The sequence below is a fragment of the Dermacentor andersoni genome, chromosome 9 (genome assembly GCF_023375885.2).
Source record: "Dermacentor andersoni chromosome 9, qqDerAnde1_hic_scaffold, whole genome shotgun sequence".
Classification (NCBI taxonomy): Eukaryota; Metazoa; Arthropoda; class Arachnida; order Ixodida; family Ixodidae; genus Dermacentor; species Dermacentor andersoni.
In genome coordinates, this window is record NC_092822.1 from 72,850,405 (window position 1) to 72,866,570 (window position 16,166).

At 45.6% G+C, this 16,166-nt stretch overlaps 1 protein-coding gene and 1 long non-coding RNA gene across 2 annotated transcripts in view; one reads left to right on the plus strand and one right to left on the minus strand.

Moving 5' to 3' along the window:
• LOC129384088 (uncharacterized) overlaps window positions 1-16,166 on the minus strand; it is a 79,888-nt gene that overhangs the window by 6,955 nt on the left and 56,767 nt on the right. The window contains exons 2-5 of the mRNA XM_072284550.1: window positions 11,475-11,504; window positions 10,860-10,880; window positions 5,778-5,795; window positions 5,496-5,513 (exon numbers count right to left, since the gene is read on the minus strand). Coding sequence (XP_072140651.1) covers window positions 5,496-5,513; window positions 5,778-5,795; window positions 10,860-10,880; window positions 11,475-11,504 — 87 coding nt within the window. The remainder of the gene's footprint in view (window positions 1-5,495; window positions 5,514-5,777; window positions 5,796-10,859; window positions 10,881-11,474; window positions 11,505-16,166) is intronic.
• LOC129384089 (uncharacterized) lies at window positions 1,928-4,674 on the plus strand. The gene is made up of 2 exons (XR_008611854.2): window positions 1,928-3,393; window positions 4,549-4,674. It is a non-coding gene; the product is annotated as an uncharacterized lncRNA (long non-coding RNA).

Consider the following 16,166-nt stretch of genomic DNA (forward strand, 5'->3'; position numbering starts at 1 on the left):
AAGGAAGCACCAGAATTCCGTCGGAGATGCTCGAGGCTTCTCGCGGCTCTCGGAAGAACCATAAATTCTTCCATGGACTAAAGGCTATGACTACGGTCAAGGAGTACGCTGATAAAAGCTAATGGCGACACCTCGTTTATTTAGTGATAAGGCGGTGCCTAGTCGTGAAACGGAAGAAATTTCTTGGACACCGGCAGAGTGTCGCGCACGTTGGCACCTGTAGAGGCCGGTCGAGAAGATATTGAAAATGCGTAAGTCAACCAACGAATGTTTATACTCCGTTCCGTACATAGCAGTCAACGGCGTGGAAGTTACGCAAGATGTTCGGTCAAGAAAAGTTAGCACTCTGCGCAGTGCGTCAACCAGCGTTCGCTGGCGCGAGCATGTACGTAATAATGCAAGGGTTCCAATTTAACAAAAAGAAAACGAAAAGGAACAACAACAACAAAAAAAGATCCAGAAGAACGTCTTACCAGCCCTATACTACTGTGTGTGTGTTTCTTTCTAAGGTATAAAGCTTGTTTCATTCCATTACTGAGCCTACACAAAAAATAGTTGCAGACAATTGCAGTCAAAAAACATCGTACTGTATCCCAGTGCGAACGAAGCCACTGCAAGACGTCCCTCTAGCCTCCTCAGCGTTCGCTGCTATGTATGCAACCAAGTATAGGGAAGGAAAAGTCGTGAATGCACTTGCAGCAATGGCACATGACATCTGCGTCTTCCTGATCAGCAAAGCCAAGCATGAGTTATCATGCGATGATGCTATTTTCGTTGCCATTATTTACCATTTCTTTCCCTTATGCTTTCCTTAGGGTCTTTGCTGGCTTCTCATGATACGATTAATAAAAATCGGGCCCCTCGGTTAAACGCCTTTCTTCTCGTTCTTACATAACGAGAGTCTCGAACCCGGCGACATTGATGCCTTCAGGTAGCATGTGCGGGTTTACTGGCCAGTTGCCTTCACCCAGAAAAATTATGTACTTGTGACGCCGGTGGCAGGAAAGATGTTGCACATCCGTCGCCAAGATTTGTGAGTGGTGGCACTTGCTAACACTCCCAGGGTTAGTTCTAGTAGTAACACGTCCACAAAGAGATAGTAATACCCCAAAGTAATACCCCACAAAGAGGATGGGGAAACCGCGCGCGAGAGCTAAATTGGTTAGAGCATCCCACGCGTAATGCTAAGACGTGGGATCGTTCACCTGCGTCATGTTGTGTTCTCATCCATTTTCATTTCCATTAATTTATCGTTTCTTTATTTCATTTGTTAAGTACAATTCTCCCTGTGTCGTCCTTGTTTGTTGGCTCCTCATGATACGATTAATAAAAATCAGGCCCTCCGGTTAACCCCTTTTCTCGTTTATTACATAACGAGGGTCTCGAATCCGGCAACATTGACGCCTTCAGGTGGCATGTCTGGGTTTATTGGCCTGCAGTACCCGTGCACGGCCTGGACCTAATTCGCTGTATCCCATAGTCTACGTCATATGCAATGTCCAATGTGACTGGCGCAATATTGCAAGGATCGCACCGATACGCGATGCACATGATACTTACGCCCATGGCGCTGGGGCTGCATCACATCCTGTGATAGTGCCCGCACGCGTTGTTTTGCTGCTTCCGCGCATTTTTCATTCTTCACTACAGCATGGAGTTCGTAATCTGGTAACCAGTCCTTTAGATTGTGTCATGCGTTTCCATGCAGCATCAATCTTCTGTGAAGCAAGCAACAACATTATCTTTTTTTAAGGACAGTGCTGTCGTCCCTCGACAATTGTGCGAGTTCCTGGGGGAGCTTCCAGTCAGCGAATTCGACCTTCCGCCAAGAAACTTGTTTATTGACCACTTGCCTTCACCCAAAAAGTTCACATTCTCGTGACGCCTGCAGCAGAAAGGATGTTCCACATCCGCCGCCAAGGTTTCTGAGTGGTGGCGCGGGCTAACACTCCCATGGTTATACTAGGAAACTTAAATACAAGAGAGAGTGGATGGGGAAATTAAGCCGCGGTAGCTCAATTGGTAGAGCATCGCAGGCGAAATTCTCCACCTGCGGCAAGTTGTAAATTTTTCATCCATTTTCATTTCCAATAACTTATCGTTTCTTTATGTCATTTATTAAGCACAAGTAATTTCCCCTATGTTCTTGGTGTCAGTGTTTGTTGGCTTCTTATGATATACAAAAATAGGCTACTCTAAATATAAATAGGAGTAAAAAAGGTTAGTAGTCAGGTTAATGGGGCCTAGTGTTCGCGTGCTATGCTGCTTTGTCTTAATGCGCTATTGTTAAGAGCCCCCTACCGCAAGGTATCCTACGCCAGCGTCAGACGTCACTTGGGGAAACGTCATTCTGAACCGCAACCACGCAGGCCCTAAGCATGGCGCGGAGGCGTTAATGAACCAATTCCCCAAAGTAAAATGCGCATAAATATCGGAAAGTTAGGACCTGAACACAACGTACAGATATGACAGAAAACATTTCTGTTACGTCGAAACAGAAGCAGAAACCGCTTTTTAGAGTGGCGCGGCCAGCTCGGTACTTTACAACAAGACCATCGCTATCACCTGCGTCTGCACAAAAAGCTGCGGTTGCCGGGAATCCTGACAAGTCCGGGATCGTTGAAATCTATCGCGTTTCACTCTTAAAGGCAAAGCTTAAGCGTCAGCCAAGTTTTGCAAGCGAAACTTGCATTCGGTGGCGGTCTGCTCACGCAAAAACCCGGGTGCTCCCAGAGCAGAGCAGTTTTCACGAGTCGACAGCTGCTCCAGCGCCGAAGCGTGAGCAAGCATTCCAGTTGCACAGGCACGCTCTCACCCCACGCGCGCAGCCAATCAGAACCGTTTCGCTTCCGCCGAGAAGGGAAAGGGCATGAAAGGGTTTCGCGCGGCTTCGTCTGCGTTCAGTTCAATCTCGGAAAACGCGATGGGACGGCCACGCGTTGTGCGTTCCTCAACGAAACAGGCAGCGTTCGACGTGCGACCATAGAGTAAGGGATTGAGCAAGAGCGGACACTCGGCGAAAATCGGAAACAGGAAACACGTCACGCTATAGTATTAACATCGACGAATTGGGGCCGCGAGCATCGAAAAAGAGATGAATGTGAAATGAGATTAACAGAAATTTTTTTATTCTTTCCCGGAAAAATAAAAATATCTGCGTATAAATTAAATTAAACTTTGCGGCTTACTTCCGTTGCCTAGCGACAGGCGAACCGGCGAATGACGAGCCAGATGTTTGCGTCATTCGTCAGACACACCGCCGAAGCGAGAGAGACCGGTCGCGCATCTGAGCGTTGGACTGTTCGGGCACCCGTCTGCCTGTTTTTCTATTTTGGGATTTAGCTTGGTTTGGAGGCCTCGCGGCAAATTATTGCGTTCATTCGGAACTTCAAGGTGAGCAACAGTGTTCGACAGTCTGCGACGAACTTCAAGCAGTTAGGCTTACTGCCCGGCACCTAGGCTTGACTTGTGACGCAGTTAACGAAAAACAGCGTGGCAGTCGTGGAGCAGTTAATTTGAATGAAAGAATCGTACTGGGAGATGTTTGCGACGCTTCCTATAAGCCCCAATATTATTTTAACTAATTTCAGTAGTTTTTGGGCACGCTAGTCGCACAGGGTGCTGTGACGCAGTTTCGCGTGTACTGAATTTTAGTGCGACAAGTTTTGGCGCTTTCTCTGACTGCCAAAATTATATATTACTTTTTGGGCTACCTTTCGAGCGCAGTGGGCGCGCCTGGCGCTGTGACTCGGTTAGCGAAAGTACGCTCGCTCGTGGTGCGTGGTTTCGCGCTTTAATGCACTGACAAGTTCATGGCGCTTTCTCTGACGCCCAACATTATAGAAAATTATTTTCGATACTTTTATGTTATGAGGCCCGCTCGCCGCGCCTGTTGTGACGCAGCGAAAATCAGTTCTGCCATGGTAACAGTTAGTTTGGCGCGTACTGAATCTTACTGCGACAAGCTTGTGGCAATTTTTATGTCCCGGCAACAATTTAAGCCTTCTTTCGTTACCCACGCTTGTCGAAAACGTGATGAGTAATCGTCAAGGGTGATAACACGGGAGTGCGTTGCTTGCGCCTGCAGAACGCACAAGAGATAAGCCAAGGAGCTCAAAGGCCAGGAACTAGTAACTCGAAAATTCTGTCTTCTGAACGGTACCCACGCATTTTGTCTTGAGTGCGAGTAGAAGGAATTCTGCGAGCATCCAGCGTGTTCTCGTTGAGAGCCTGTGTTGTGGCCACCACTGTGTATTCGTAGCGTACTATTGCGTCGGTTGTAGCCAAGTTCGCGAAACGCCCCGTTGCCCGCGCATTGGTGCTATTAAAGGCAGGAAATAAGTATTCGGAAGAGGGGAAAGCTTGGAATTAGAATGTGTTTGTGGTATGTACGGTATTGCTTGGGATGAGTCGGGTATTTTCTACGCCGTGTGTAAATACGAACTGCTTTTGTTTGTAATGCCGCCCACTCACCACTTTCGCACGCTTCGCCTCTACAGGCATTATTCTTGCATGTTAATACCAAAATAGCGCTTCTAATTTTTTCAGCTCACGTCTTCTCGTGGAGCTTCCTGCGGAAACTACTGCTTACCTGGTGCCACAACGCTGGATGAATGCACAAAAAGCCTGCGACGATCATTTACAAAGAACAAAATAAACGTTCATTTCACAAGGTGTCTTGCGTCTTTATGAAATTGCACGTGGCACATATTCAATGGAGGCTTGTGAAGATCGTTCGGAATCAATTTTACTTAATAAAATGATTTGCAAATAAATATTTATTAAATAAATAATAAATATATATTTGCTGCAAAAAGCAAAAAAAAAAAAGTGGAGCCGGCGTGACGCGCACTAGCTAGTATTCAAAACGCGCGCGCACAAAACCGAAATCGGAAGTGTGCTTCAGGTTTTAACACCCACGGCTTGGTGCGCTGCAGTCAATTCGGCCGCCGGGCTCTACAGGAGTGTCCGCTCTTGTTGCATTCCTTTCCCTACGGTGCGACGGCGAGAAGTCGCCCGTGAAATGGCTCGCCGTCCCCACGCGGATACAGCCGCTGAGACCCGAAATACAGTCCGACGTAGCGTGAACGCACGCACACGTTACGTCACGTTGACGATAGCACAGCAGCGTCTACAGGTCGACCGATAGTTCGACGCGCTGGCCCCACCAACGTTACCGGACGCGGCCAATGCGCTCCGACGCGCCCGAAGTATAACGACGCTCGTCCGCACACCGATAACGACGGGCTATAAACGTGTCTTTTAAGTGCCGCCCGGGTCCAGGCAATCCTACAGCAACGAGAAGATCCCGAGATGAGGGAGCGGGACGGCGAAGCAACCCGGCACCTTGTCCGTGACCAAGCCCAGGTGCATGCAGGGCAAGCTTCTCTTAACCCCACTATCCGGTAGGGAAGGCTTTGTAATTTATTTTTCTGTCCTTCAATATTCGAAAGATTGATCTTCAATGGCATTGTTTGTTTGACGAAGGTACTCACGGGCGGCTTCCCGACGGCCTGTAATGAAAGCAGGAAAAAAAGCAACAAGGCAAAACCGATTCAGTCGGATTTTCTTTAGTATGGCTGGTTTTTAGGTTGCTCTTAAATATATATAAAAATTACGCATCCCCCAGTTTACAATTCTCTGGCTAATGGGCCTGTTAGCGCGTATTCTAGGGCCCGGTTTGCGTCCTGCGCTGATTTATTATTGTTCTGTCCTTCATACTTCGGGAACTCGTACTTTCAAAGTCATGGTTCTTGGTGTTTGACCAAGGTACTCACCGCCAGCGTCTTGGCCGCCTGTAATAAAAGAAAGAAAAGAAAAACAAGGCAAAAACGTTTCAGTGGGATTTTCTTTACTATTGCTGATTTTCAGGCTGCTCCTAAGTATAGGCTGCATAGAAAAAATTTATGCGTTGCCCGGTTTACAAGATCCTGGTTAACGGACACTTTACTGCTTATTCTAGGTTGATTTTCGCGTTCCCTTCAATATTCGCTAGATAGGATTTTCAATGCCATGGTTTATTTCAGCAAACCAACGACCTCGTGGCCGCCTGTAATGAAATCAGGAAAACAAAAGCAAGAAGGAAAAATGTTTCACTGGCATTTTCTGTAATATTGCTAGTTTTTATGCTCCTCCTAAATATAGTTGGGAAAAAGAAAGTTGTGCTACGCCCAGTTTATAATATTCTGGCTGACGTGGCTTTTAACACGTACTCTAGGGTTCTGCTCGCGTGCTATTCTGATTTATTATTCTTCTGACTCAATATTCGGGTATTTTTAATGCAATGATATTGTTTGCCCAATGTACTCACGAGCGCCTGCTTCGCCGCCTGTAATGAAAACAAGAAAAAGAAGCAAGAAGGCAAAACTTTTCAGTGGGATTTCAGTTAGGCTCCTCCTAATTATAGGTGGAAGAAAAAAAAATGCGTTGCTCAGTTACAATATTCAGTTAAGTGGAACTGTTAGTGCGTAATGTATGGTGCTGTTCACGGGCTAGTGTGATTATTCAATCACACTATTTTTTTGCACTATCAGTGTTCGGTAGATTGGATTTTCAATCCCATGGTTTGTTTCACCAAGCCACTCATGGGCTGCTTCTTGGCCGCCTGTATTGAAAGCAACAAAGCCAAAAACGCAAAATTACAGGGTCTCTCTCAAGAGGTGATCGGCGAAAGCCTACTCTTCCTCCTGTTATCATTCGTCTTTTTCTCTTTGCCTCTTCTCTCTCTTCTTCCTTTTAGTCCTTAGGGTTCTGGCTAGCGGAGCTTTTAGCATGTATTCTAGGGTGCCGATCGCGTGCTATTCTGATTGATAATTCTTCTGTACTTCAATCTTCGGGAGATTTTAATGCCATGATTTGACCAAGGTACTCACGGCCTATCTCCTTGTCGCCTGTAATGAAAGCAGACGAAGGAAAAAGCAAGAAGACAAAATTTTTCAGGAGGATTTTCTTTAGTATTGCTAGTTTTCAAGTTGCTGCTAAATATTGGTCGGAGAAACAAGGTTATGCGCTGCCCATTTTACAACATTCAGGTTAACGGGAATTTGAGGGCTAATTCTAGTTTGCATGCTATTCCGATTTATTATTTTTCTGTCGTTCAGTGTTCGCGAGATCGGATATTTCGATGCTACGATTTATTGTTTGACCAAAGAACAAGCAGTGCATCTTGGCCGCCTATAATGAGAGCAAGAAGGCAGAAACGTTTCAGTGGGATTGTCTTTATTATTGCTGGTTTCAAGACACCTTTCAAAGGCGCAGATGCCACAATCGCAAGAACTGCTCTGCTGCAGTAGTTTACATTATTCGACTGCTTTTATAGCGAATACACATTAATCCTTTATCGTAATTGCCCGCTCAGTTTACTTGAAGCAATATGATGCAACATCTTTTTCCTCTTTGAGTAACGACACTTATTCTATGGAAGCAATAGTAGTAGTAGGGGAGAACTGAATTGTATTATAGGTTTGGTTTGGCAATGTTCTGAATACCCGCTTCACCAGATGCGCTAGATCAGGCTAGAGCTCATGATTTTAACGACTATTTTTGTTCGGTTTTCACAACTGATAATGGTACTGCGAAAATGAATCCTTCCTTTTACAATCAGGATAACCGATTGCTAGGCACGCCTAATTTATCAGAGACAGGTATCCTTTCACTCCTATTAGGCATCAATGAAAAGAAAAGTAGCGGTCCAGACGCAATTGCCAATAGCTTTTTGAAATGGTGCGCGGAGCCAATCAGCAAATATCTTTATCTCATATATTCCAAATGTTTGAAAGACTTGCCTTCCTGCTGAATGGAAAATTGCAAATATTACCCCCGTACTCGAAGATCGGGCAATGCAGCGTCGCCTAATTTTCGGTCTATTGCTATCACTTACACTTGCAGCAAAATTCTAGAGCACATTGTATTACAACTTTTGATAAGTTTTATTGAGTCGAACAATATCCTCCACATGAATCGGCATGGCTTTAGATCAGAATTATCCACTGTTATACACAGCTTGTCGAAACACTGCATGACCTGGCCTTCGGCATTAACGAGCGCATTCAAACTGACGTCATTTTTCTTGACTTCTCGAAGGCTTTTGAGTGCGTCTCGCTCACTAAACTACTCTTAAACTTAATTACATATAAGGGGACGGCCCAATTTACCAATGGATTACTAATTAACTGGCCGCTACCAATTTGTACAGTGCGGCTCTCACTCCTCCGACCTTGCTCCAGTGTTATCAGGCGTTCCCCAGGGATCTGTATTAGCTCCAGTTTTGTTTTTAATATTTATAAATGACATAACTAATTATGCTGTGAAACTCAGGCTCTTTGCTGATGACTGCATGCTCTATAATGAAGCACGACACCGCAATGCCTTGAATGAAATGGCTCAACGGTGCGTAGATTGGCAAATGACAATAAACATTGATAAAACCGTATTCATGTCCATTACAAATAAACCGTCTAAGCTTTATTTTCCATACCACTTTAACGATGTCACACTTCGAAGTGTAAACCAGTATAAATATCTAGGTCTCATAATATCGTCTAATCTCAGCTGGACAGAGCACGTGCGTCAAGTGTCAAAGCAATAAACTGTTCATTAAACGGGCCTTGTCATATTCTACACATGAAACAAAGCTTCTTGCATACGTCACTTTTTTCCGCCCAGTCTTAGAATACACCAGTACTGTCTGGTTCCCTCACACTGCTAACGATATCGCCATTTTGGAAAGCGGTGCGTTTTATCTTTAACAGATACGGACGCCTTGATTCACCTACTGCTCTATTACAGCGTGCTGGTCTAGCTACCCTTGAAAGTCGCGCAAAGCTTTTTCGGCTCAAATTTTTATACCAACTATTGCATAGATCATTCCGTATAAACCCCGACTCGTACTTTAAATTTCATGATACCAGACCGACCAAAAGACGGCATGCATGCGAACTTGTAGAATATCCGTTTATTGATAATATGTTTCGTTATTCTTTCTTCCCACGCTCAGTTCGTGGATGGAATGCACTGGATGTAGTCGCAAAAGAGCAGCCAACACTAGCAAAGTTTATGGATTTAATTGAGCATGCTGCATCAGCCTAAAAGTTGTAAGTAACCAAATTTCTTTCGCCATGCAATCCATCCCGATTCAGCGTGTGATAGGAAAGCACTTGCCTACACTTTTGTTCTGTGCATTTTGTATTTGAATGATGCCTTCTACCCTGCATTTTTTTTTTCTGGTTTTCGTTGCGTGTGTTATGTATGAATGTACTACTGCTATTCTTGAATAGTCTCCAATCATTATGTACTCATCTATTGAATGTTTTATTAGTGTTTATTGATGTGACTTGTTGCTGTTGTGGATATATATATATATATATATATATATATATATATATATATATATATATATATATATATATATATATATATATATATATATATATATATATATATATATAAAGCTGACCCACTTGGCCTGCTGATCAACTTTTCGACAATCGCCGACTGTGTTCGCCGTATATATATATATATATATATATATTGGTGGCGAGGAGTTACGTAGTTGCCATCTATCGGAAGCGGCTCGCTGGCGTAGTATGAGGGATCAGGCGACGCGTTCCTCATAGGTTTTGCTGTCAGCGCTCGCTGAAAACACCACGCGCGAGCTCTCCCGGACATTTCTGTAAGTACTTTCGAAACAAGAAAGTTTTTTACTGTCTAAATAATAATCTTGGGCAAATTGAAAGTACAGAATCGTTTACAGACGCTATCTGTTTACCGAATACGTACAGTGAACGCCACTGCGCGCGGTCGCCGCGATGGGGTCTCCCGAACCGGCTTCTTGCGTGAAAGGATCGCACGGGTTCGCAGCGACCGACTGCGCGTCTATATATATATATATATACACCTCATTAAGCTATAGTTTGTTATATATATGTTTAATTTTGTTGGCACGAAAAATATAGGAACGCTTGGACACGTTTTACAATGGACCCTCCCAGATTATACAAGCACCATCTAAGCCTAACCAGCGAAGCAGAGCCGACATGCGAGTTACAACGAAAAATACCGAAATTTAAGAACGAGTGTCTTGTCCAACTTTGGGTAATACTTGGGTATTACGCGGCAAAATCAGCTTCCTATGGTGAGGGAAGCTGTAGTGAAAGGTTTAGGTTTGGTTGCACCTTTTGGTGTGTAGATTTCTCGCACAACGATAGTAGTCACCTGCCTTGCCCGGCATGTGCGCTATCAGCGTGACATAGCATTCTCTACAGAAAAGTAGCAAGCGCAGAGTTTTCTAGAATGGATAGGCAAGCAAAACATGACGATTATCGTTCTGTGCCAAATATAGAGCCCAAAGGGTGCAACTGTTTTAAACATGTAGGTTCCTGGTTAGTTACACCGTCATACTTGTACTCGTAAAACCGACGGATTTCCAAGAGACGGAAGGCTGTACTGAAGTAACTGATCATTGGTGGTAGTGAGTACAGTGATCATAACGCAATCATCCGCAGAGAGCCTCACTTGAACATGAACTTGAACATGAACATGAACATGAACATGGTTGCACTGCGAAAGCAATGTGATAATTAAAACGTACAAATATTAGGGTCGAGGAATGCTCCCTTTAAGAACGCCTGATATACGGGTAATGGGTTAGATCCAAAGTGTCAAACCAAGGTCAAAAGCTCCACTAAATCAAATATAATCAACCTATCCTGTTTTGTCTAAGTTACTGTAAAAAGAAGGAACAACCGTTACCAGCTGTGCGACTGGGGAAAACCTTTTCCTAAAACAGTGATGTAGAGGGTGGTTTATATAATTTAATAATAGAGAAATTTGCAAGTAGGACATTCGAATAAGGTACTTACCCGCGGCGGCCGCCTCTCCTGCTGCCAGAATGATGAGTGCGGGGAAACGAACAGATAATGAAACTTCTTAACACGAATATCAGTGGTAATTCTCGCACATATTAATTTCACAATCGAACATCTCCAGCAATTTTTGCTGCTTGGAACTGTTCAAGCCCTCTCATAGATATCTGCAGTCACTTCAGAATGGCTTGATACTGAAACAACTGAAGATACACCGAATGGTGCAAGATATCCGCTTATTTGTGAAAGAAAAATGCGTTGCTCTCTTTGTGCCCTCTGTTAGCAGAAACAGCAGATGGCATTCTTCTTTTGCTGTAACCCAATAATATAACTGGGGGAAAACTCGTACATTCTTCTGAATGAGCTTAATGTGTTAAGGTCGGAAGCTTCATAAGTCAACCTGTCCTGTTTTATCTAGGTTATTCGCAAAAGAATGAACAACTGTTACTAACTACGTGGCTGTGTAAACAGTGTAAACAGTGTAAACAGTGTAAACAGTGCTACAGAGAAGAAAGCACGCCCTTGTCTTTTAAATACTGGGTCCACTCAAGCATCGTACGAAGAATTTATTAAAAGAAATTTTCAAGTGGCACACTCCACTAAGGTACTTACCAACTGCCACAGCCGCTCCGGTGGCTGCGGCTGAAACGAATTAAAACGCGTCAGAGTGACCTTATACGGCAATCACTGAAGATACAAGGAACGGCGCAAGATATCCGCTTGTTTGTGAAACAAAAAAACGGCTGCGTTGCTCGCTCTCGATGCCCCGTGTCAGCAGAAAGAACACTGCCTAATAGATTAAGTTCGAAGTAGAAATAAAAACTGTCAGTGCCCGTAAGAACAGTACTAGGCTATAGCGTTTTTGGGGCTGTATTTCTTATTTTAAGACAGCCTACGAGCCTTTTTTCGAATCACTGCGCAAGAGACGTTATCTAAACGGACATCATTTGTAAGCAGAACTAGTGGCATTCGTTTAATGAAAATATTCGTTCAATATATGCGGCATATACCACATACGTTCATATACGTTCAATATATACCTGTGGCATAGATGGGCGGTTCAGCGTGAAGCACCGAGCACCTTATTCCCAGAAGATGATGCCAATTAGAGCGTTGCTCAGCCTGCCTATTGGATGCGCACTCGTTGCAGCATACGGACCACTTCGTTGTTCCCTATGTCAGTGCATCTTTCAGTGCCCCACACTACGTCATTACTAAGCAGACTGCACCAGGAACCCCTCTCTTCGTGACTGTGCCACCATATTCATCACGACACTGATAAGCAGTGCTGTCGTAGGCGAGCGCCTCTGAATGCGAGCAGACTATACAGTAGGCAGTGGACCCAGCTGCGCACAAGTGTACGGCGCTTGCAATGTGCACGGTGGGGCTGGAGTGCGCGCTCGTTCTCGTGCGCTCCCGCTTTGTTGTGCCACGTGTTGGGGGGGGGGGAGGGGGGCGGGGTTTGTCCCGCAGGAACAGTCAACAAATCCAAGAGGTGAATTTCTAAGCGTTAACAACACCTCAATACTAAACTGTCTTACGAGGAGTCCAATTCGAGAGTCTGGGAGCAAGGTAGGCCGGGAGTACAGCGCGCAGGCGTCGCTCACGTGTGGCCTACTTTCGCGTGGACCAAGAAAAGTTGGAGTGCCCAAAACTACTCGAAATGACCGAGACTCACCGGCGACGACACTGATAAGCTGTGCGGTGAAAGTTTCATTCCTGCATATACAGGCGCGCGGGTCCGAGCAGATTGTAACAGGCTTCCTCGTCAAGTACTAAATCCTTGTCACACAACTTCAGTCTGGTTAACCACCTCAAATAATATACAGCAGGAAGCGCACTGATATAAGCACTTCTTGATTGATGTGAGCTATAGGCCTAATAGGCGCAGGGCGCATGAAGTAATGCCTAGTAGCGCGCCGAGTCTTACATTCCCGCGAGCGGCGCCTGTAAGAACACTGGCATACGATCGAGACTGCGTTGCGAACAAGGTCCCTAAAAGGTAAGCGGCATTCCTCCTCGCCCGTCCTCTCCTTGTCCTAGCTTTCTCGCAGCTCGTCCTCGCAGTTTGGTCGCTCGCTCAAAGCTGCGCATCGAGTTACAGGAGATGAGACAAAAACTGTTGGGTGCTTGCTCATAAATGTTTACCACATTTAAGGCTTTATTATGTTGTGCTGTGCTAGAAGAGATGGAACGCTGTGATACAGGTAGAAGCAGGTGTTTTTTGTACTTTTTTGGCGCATAACTGCGCGTTTGTTTTGCCGCTTCGGGTTGGCTGTCTGCTTCCAGGCTTTTGAGGCTAGTTTGGTGGGTAAATTCTATTCAGTGTCGAGTACTAGCACAAAAAGCAGAATTATTTGTCTCGCCAATAGTGCATACTTAGTGTACACGATGTTTATATACATCGCAGAGCTTTTGTTTGAGTGTTATGACGTCCACGGTCATGCATTGTACTCTTAGGCAAACACACTGTCATGGCTTGCACATATAAACCCGCATCGCGAATTATTTTTATTGAATTGATCAGATTATTTGGTTTTCTAAAGGCAATTGCCCGGGCTGAAAGTGCTGCGATGAAGGTTTCGCCGGTACACGAGAAAGGAGGTGCGCTTCCGTGTGTGCGGGCACTATGCAGCTACCGATTGAAGAACTCGGATGCGTTTGCGCTGCTCGAAGTGCGTACGTGCGTACTTGCGAGTATTTACTCACCTCAGTACTATAATGAGCGAACGCAACGCGCGTCCCATATACGCCTGAATAACGCGAGCGTCATGTAGAAACCTGCGCGATCAACGCAGAGCATCTTAACTATTCTTGTCTCTTCGTCATGACGCTGGCATCTCTTTATGCAGTGAAACTGGTCCTGCGCTTTCATGATAAACTGGTGATAAACTTGAGAGCCAGCGGCACCAGTTTATCATGGTCACAGTGGAACAAATAGTTCATTTGTGAACAAAGCGTATGCAAGGACGAAAGTTGCACATAGAAATGGTTTCCATCAAGAAGCGCTTTCCCCCATTGCGCAGTTACAAGTCAATGAGCCAACAAACTCGTGCACCACTTTGCAGTCAGTCCTGCAGAGACGGCTAAGCGTAAGAAGCCTAATCATAAATGTCAGTCATTTACACTGGTAGTGAACAGGTTGTCTCGCAAAATATATTTTGAACGCCTAGCAAAAGCATGGACTGACAAAGCTACGCAATCTCAGTACGTTTCCAGCACGATATATGACAGAACACAGCCTACGCACTCCATAGCTTCATACACCTAATGACAATCAGGAAAACAAATCCCCGTTAACAAAGGAAGAAGCTCCGTTCGTACACCTTTGCACATGCATTTCTGTTAAAATCAATTCCTGACACAAAACAAGAACCGAGTTCTTCAATGACGCGGTTAGCCACGAAACTTAGCCAAAACATCCGAAATCCCTCGCGAAAGCCTCGCAGCTAAAACTCGAGGCCAACTGTCATGGTGGTGAGTGCACCGAGACGCGGAACTAAGGGAAATAGAGCTAAGGGCTTGAAAAATGCCACGTGACGGAGCTCAACCAATTGGGAGATGCATACCTCCAATTCAGTTTTATTCAGGGACTTTAGTTGCGAAGTGTACAGGGCACTTCCAAGCACACAAGCAGGAATAATTTCTAAAAATATGGTCCTCCTCCTCCTTTATGCAGTAATATAGCAATGCGGTTTTGAATGCCAAGCGAGCCGCGAAACACATATTCCTGTGTCAGTTCTTGAGAAACGTCACCGCTTGTTAAGGCAAGTCGCATTCAGCAGATCGCGTATTATATTCAAGGGATTCGTATGCACAACAACGGCGAATTGCGACGAAAATTCCGCCCGTTAACGAAGTCGCCGTGGCAGGCTACGATGTACGACTGCAGCAGTTAACTTGCACATGTTTTTGTGGTGCCCGTTAACATTGTCCTGTATTTAAACATGCAGGATGGTGATGACACGCAACGTACTGACGAAGGGAGACCATTTTATTTTAGTGACTGACTTTTGGGTTGGGTCAACTGAAATTTGCGTGTGAGCCAACTTGAAATGCCGGGTGCGCCAAATTGAAATTTGAGGGTGGCCCAACTTGAAATTTCGACATGGGCAGAATTAAATGTGGCGGTTGGCCTGCTTGAAATTAGAACGTGGGCGAATAGAAACTTGGGGTTAGGCAAAGTTCAAATCTCGGGATGGAACAAGGAAAATTTGGGGTTCGGCGGGGGCGGGCCAACTTAAATTTGAGGATGGGCCGTTTGAAACCTGGGGCAGGTTAAGTTGAAGTTTGGGAGCAGGCCAACCTGAAGTTTTAGGGGAACACTATGTCCAGTTGATCGCTGCCCAGTGTCCTTCGGGTTAAGAAGACCCACCGGGCTAGCTAGGACCTTGAGACGCTTGGCGCATTTTCATTGGTCCTTACCGAAGCGCAGTCAGAGCGCAGGCTAGAGTTGCCGTAGACAAGGACAGCGCGTACAACAAGTTTGCGAGAGCGACAGCAAGGGTTACATGGCCCATTACCGCCTAGACAAGAAAATGCTTGTGCGCTCCGAAGCGACGTCGTCACTACGTCACGTGGATATGGCCACCGCAGGCGGCGGTGAGATTCATACCATGGGTGCGCTTGGAGCGTTCTTGCACGAACGTTTGCGCCCGTGGTATAGCGCTGTGCCCGTGGCGCGCTGGACCACTGTGTTCCAGCGCAGCCGTTGCGCGGGCACGTTCAGACGCGTTTCTAGGCCACGCCATGGTCTCGAAGATTTGCGTGCGCTAATCTTGAAGGCCATAAAGCGCCGCGCGCCTGGTATCTTGTCATACCTATAGATTACGCCCGCCTCGGACGCATCGCGGCCAACACAAGAGGCCACGTTTCTACTAAGCATAATGTTCTACGCCAGCGTTCCGTAGACAAGGACAGCGCGTACAAGTTTGCGAGAGCGACAGCAAGGGTTACATGGCCCATTCCCGACTAGACAAGAAAATGCCTGTGCCGGAAAGCGTGAGAAGCACTCGTGGACTTAGGCATGCTCCCGCATAATCGCTCACTCTCCCTACCTGCTCTCAAAATCCTGCGCGGGAAAAGGGACAGGATGGCACTCGCTCTGCATTACAGTTCGGACGACAGCAGGAATAAATCGCATTGCGGTTTAATTTTAACGTCTCTTCAAGCCAGCGTAGCCTGTGTTGAGAAGGGGGTGCAAAACGATTTGCTCCTGTCGAGCGGCTTCACTGTTCATCCCCGACCGATACATTGCTTCGACGCAGCGCGAATGTTACGAACAAATGCCGTTAATTACATACT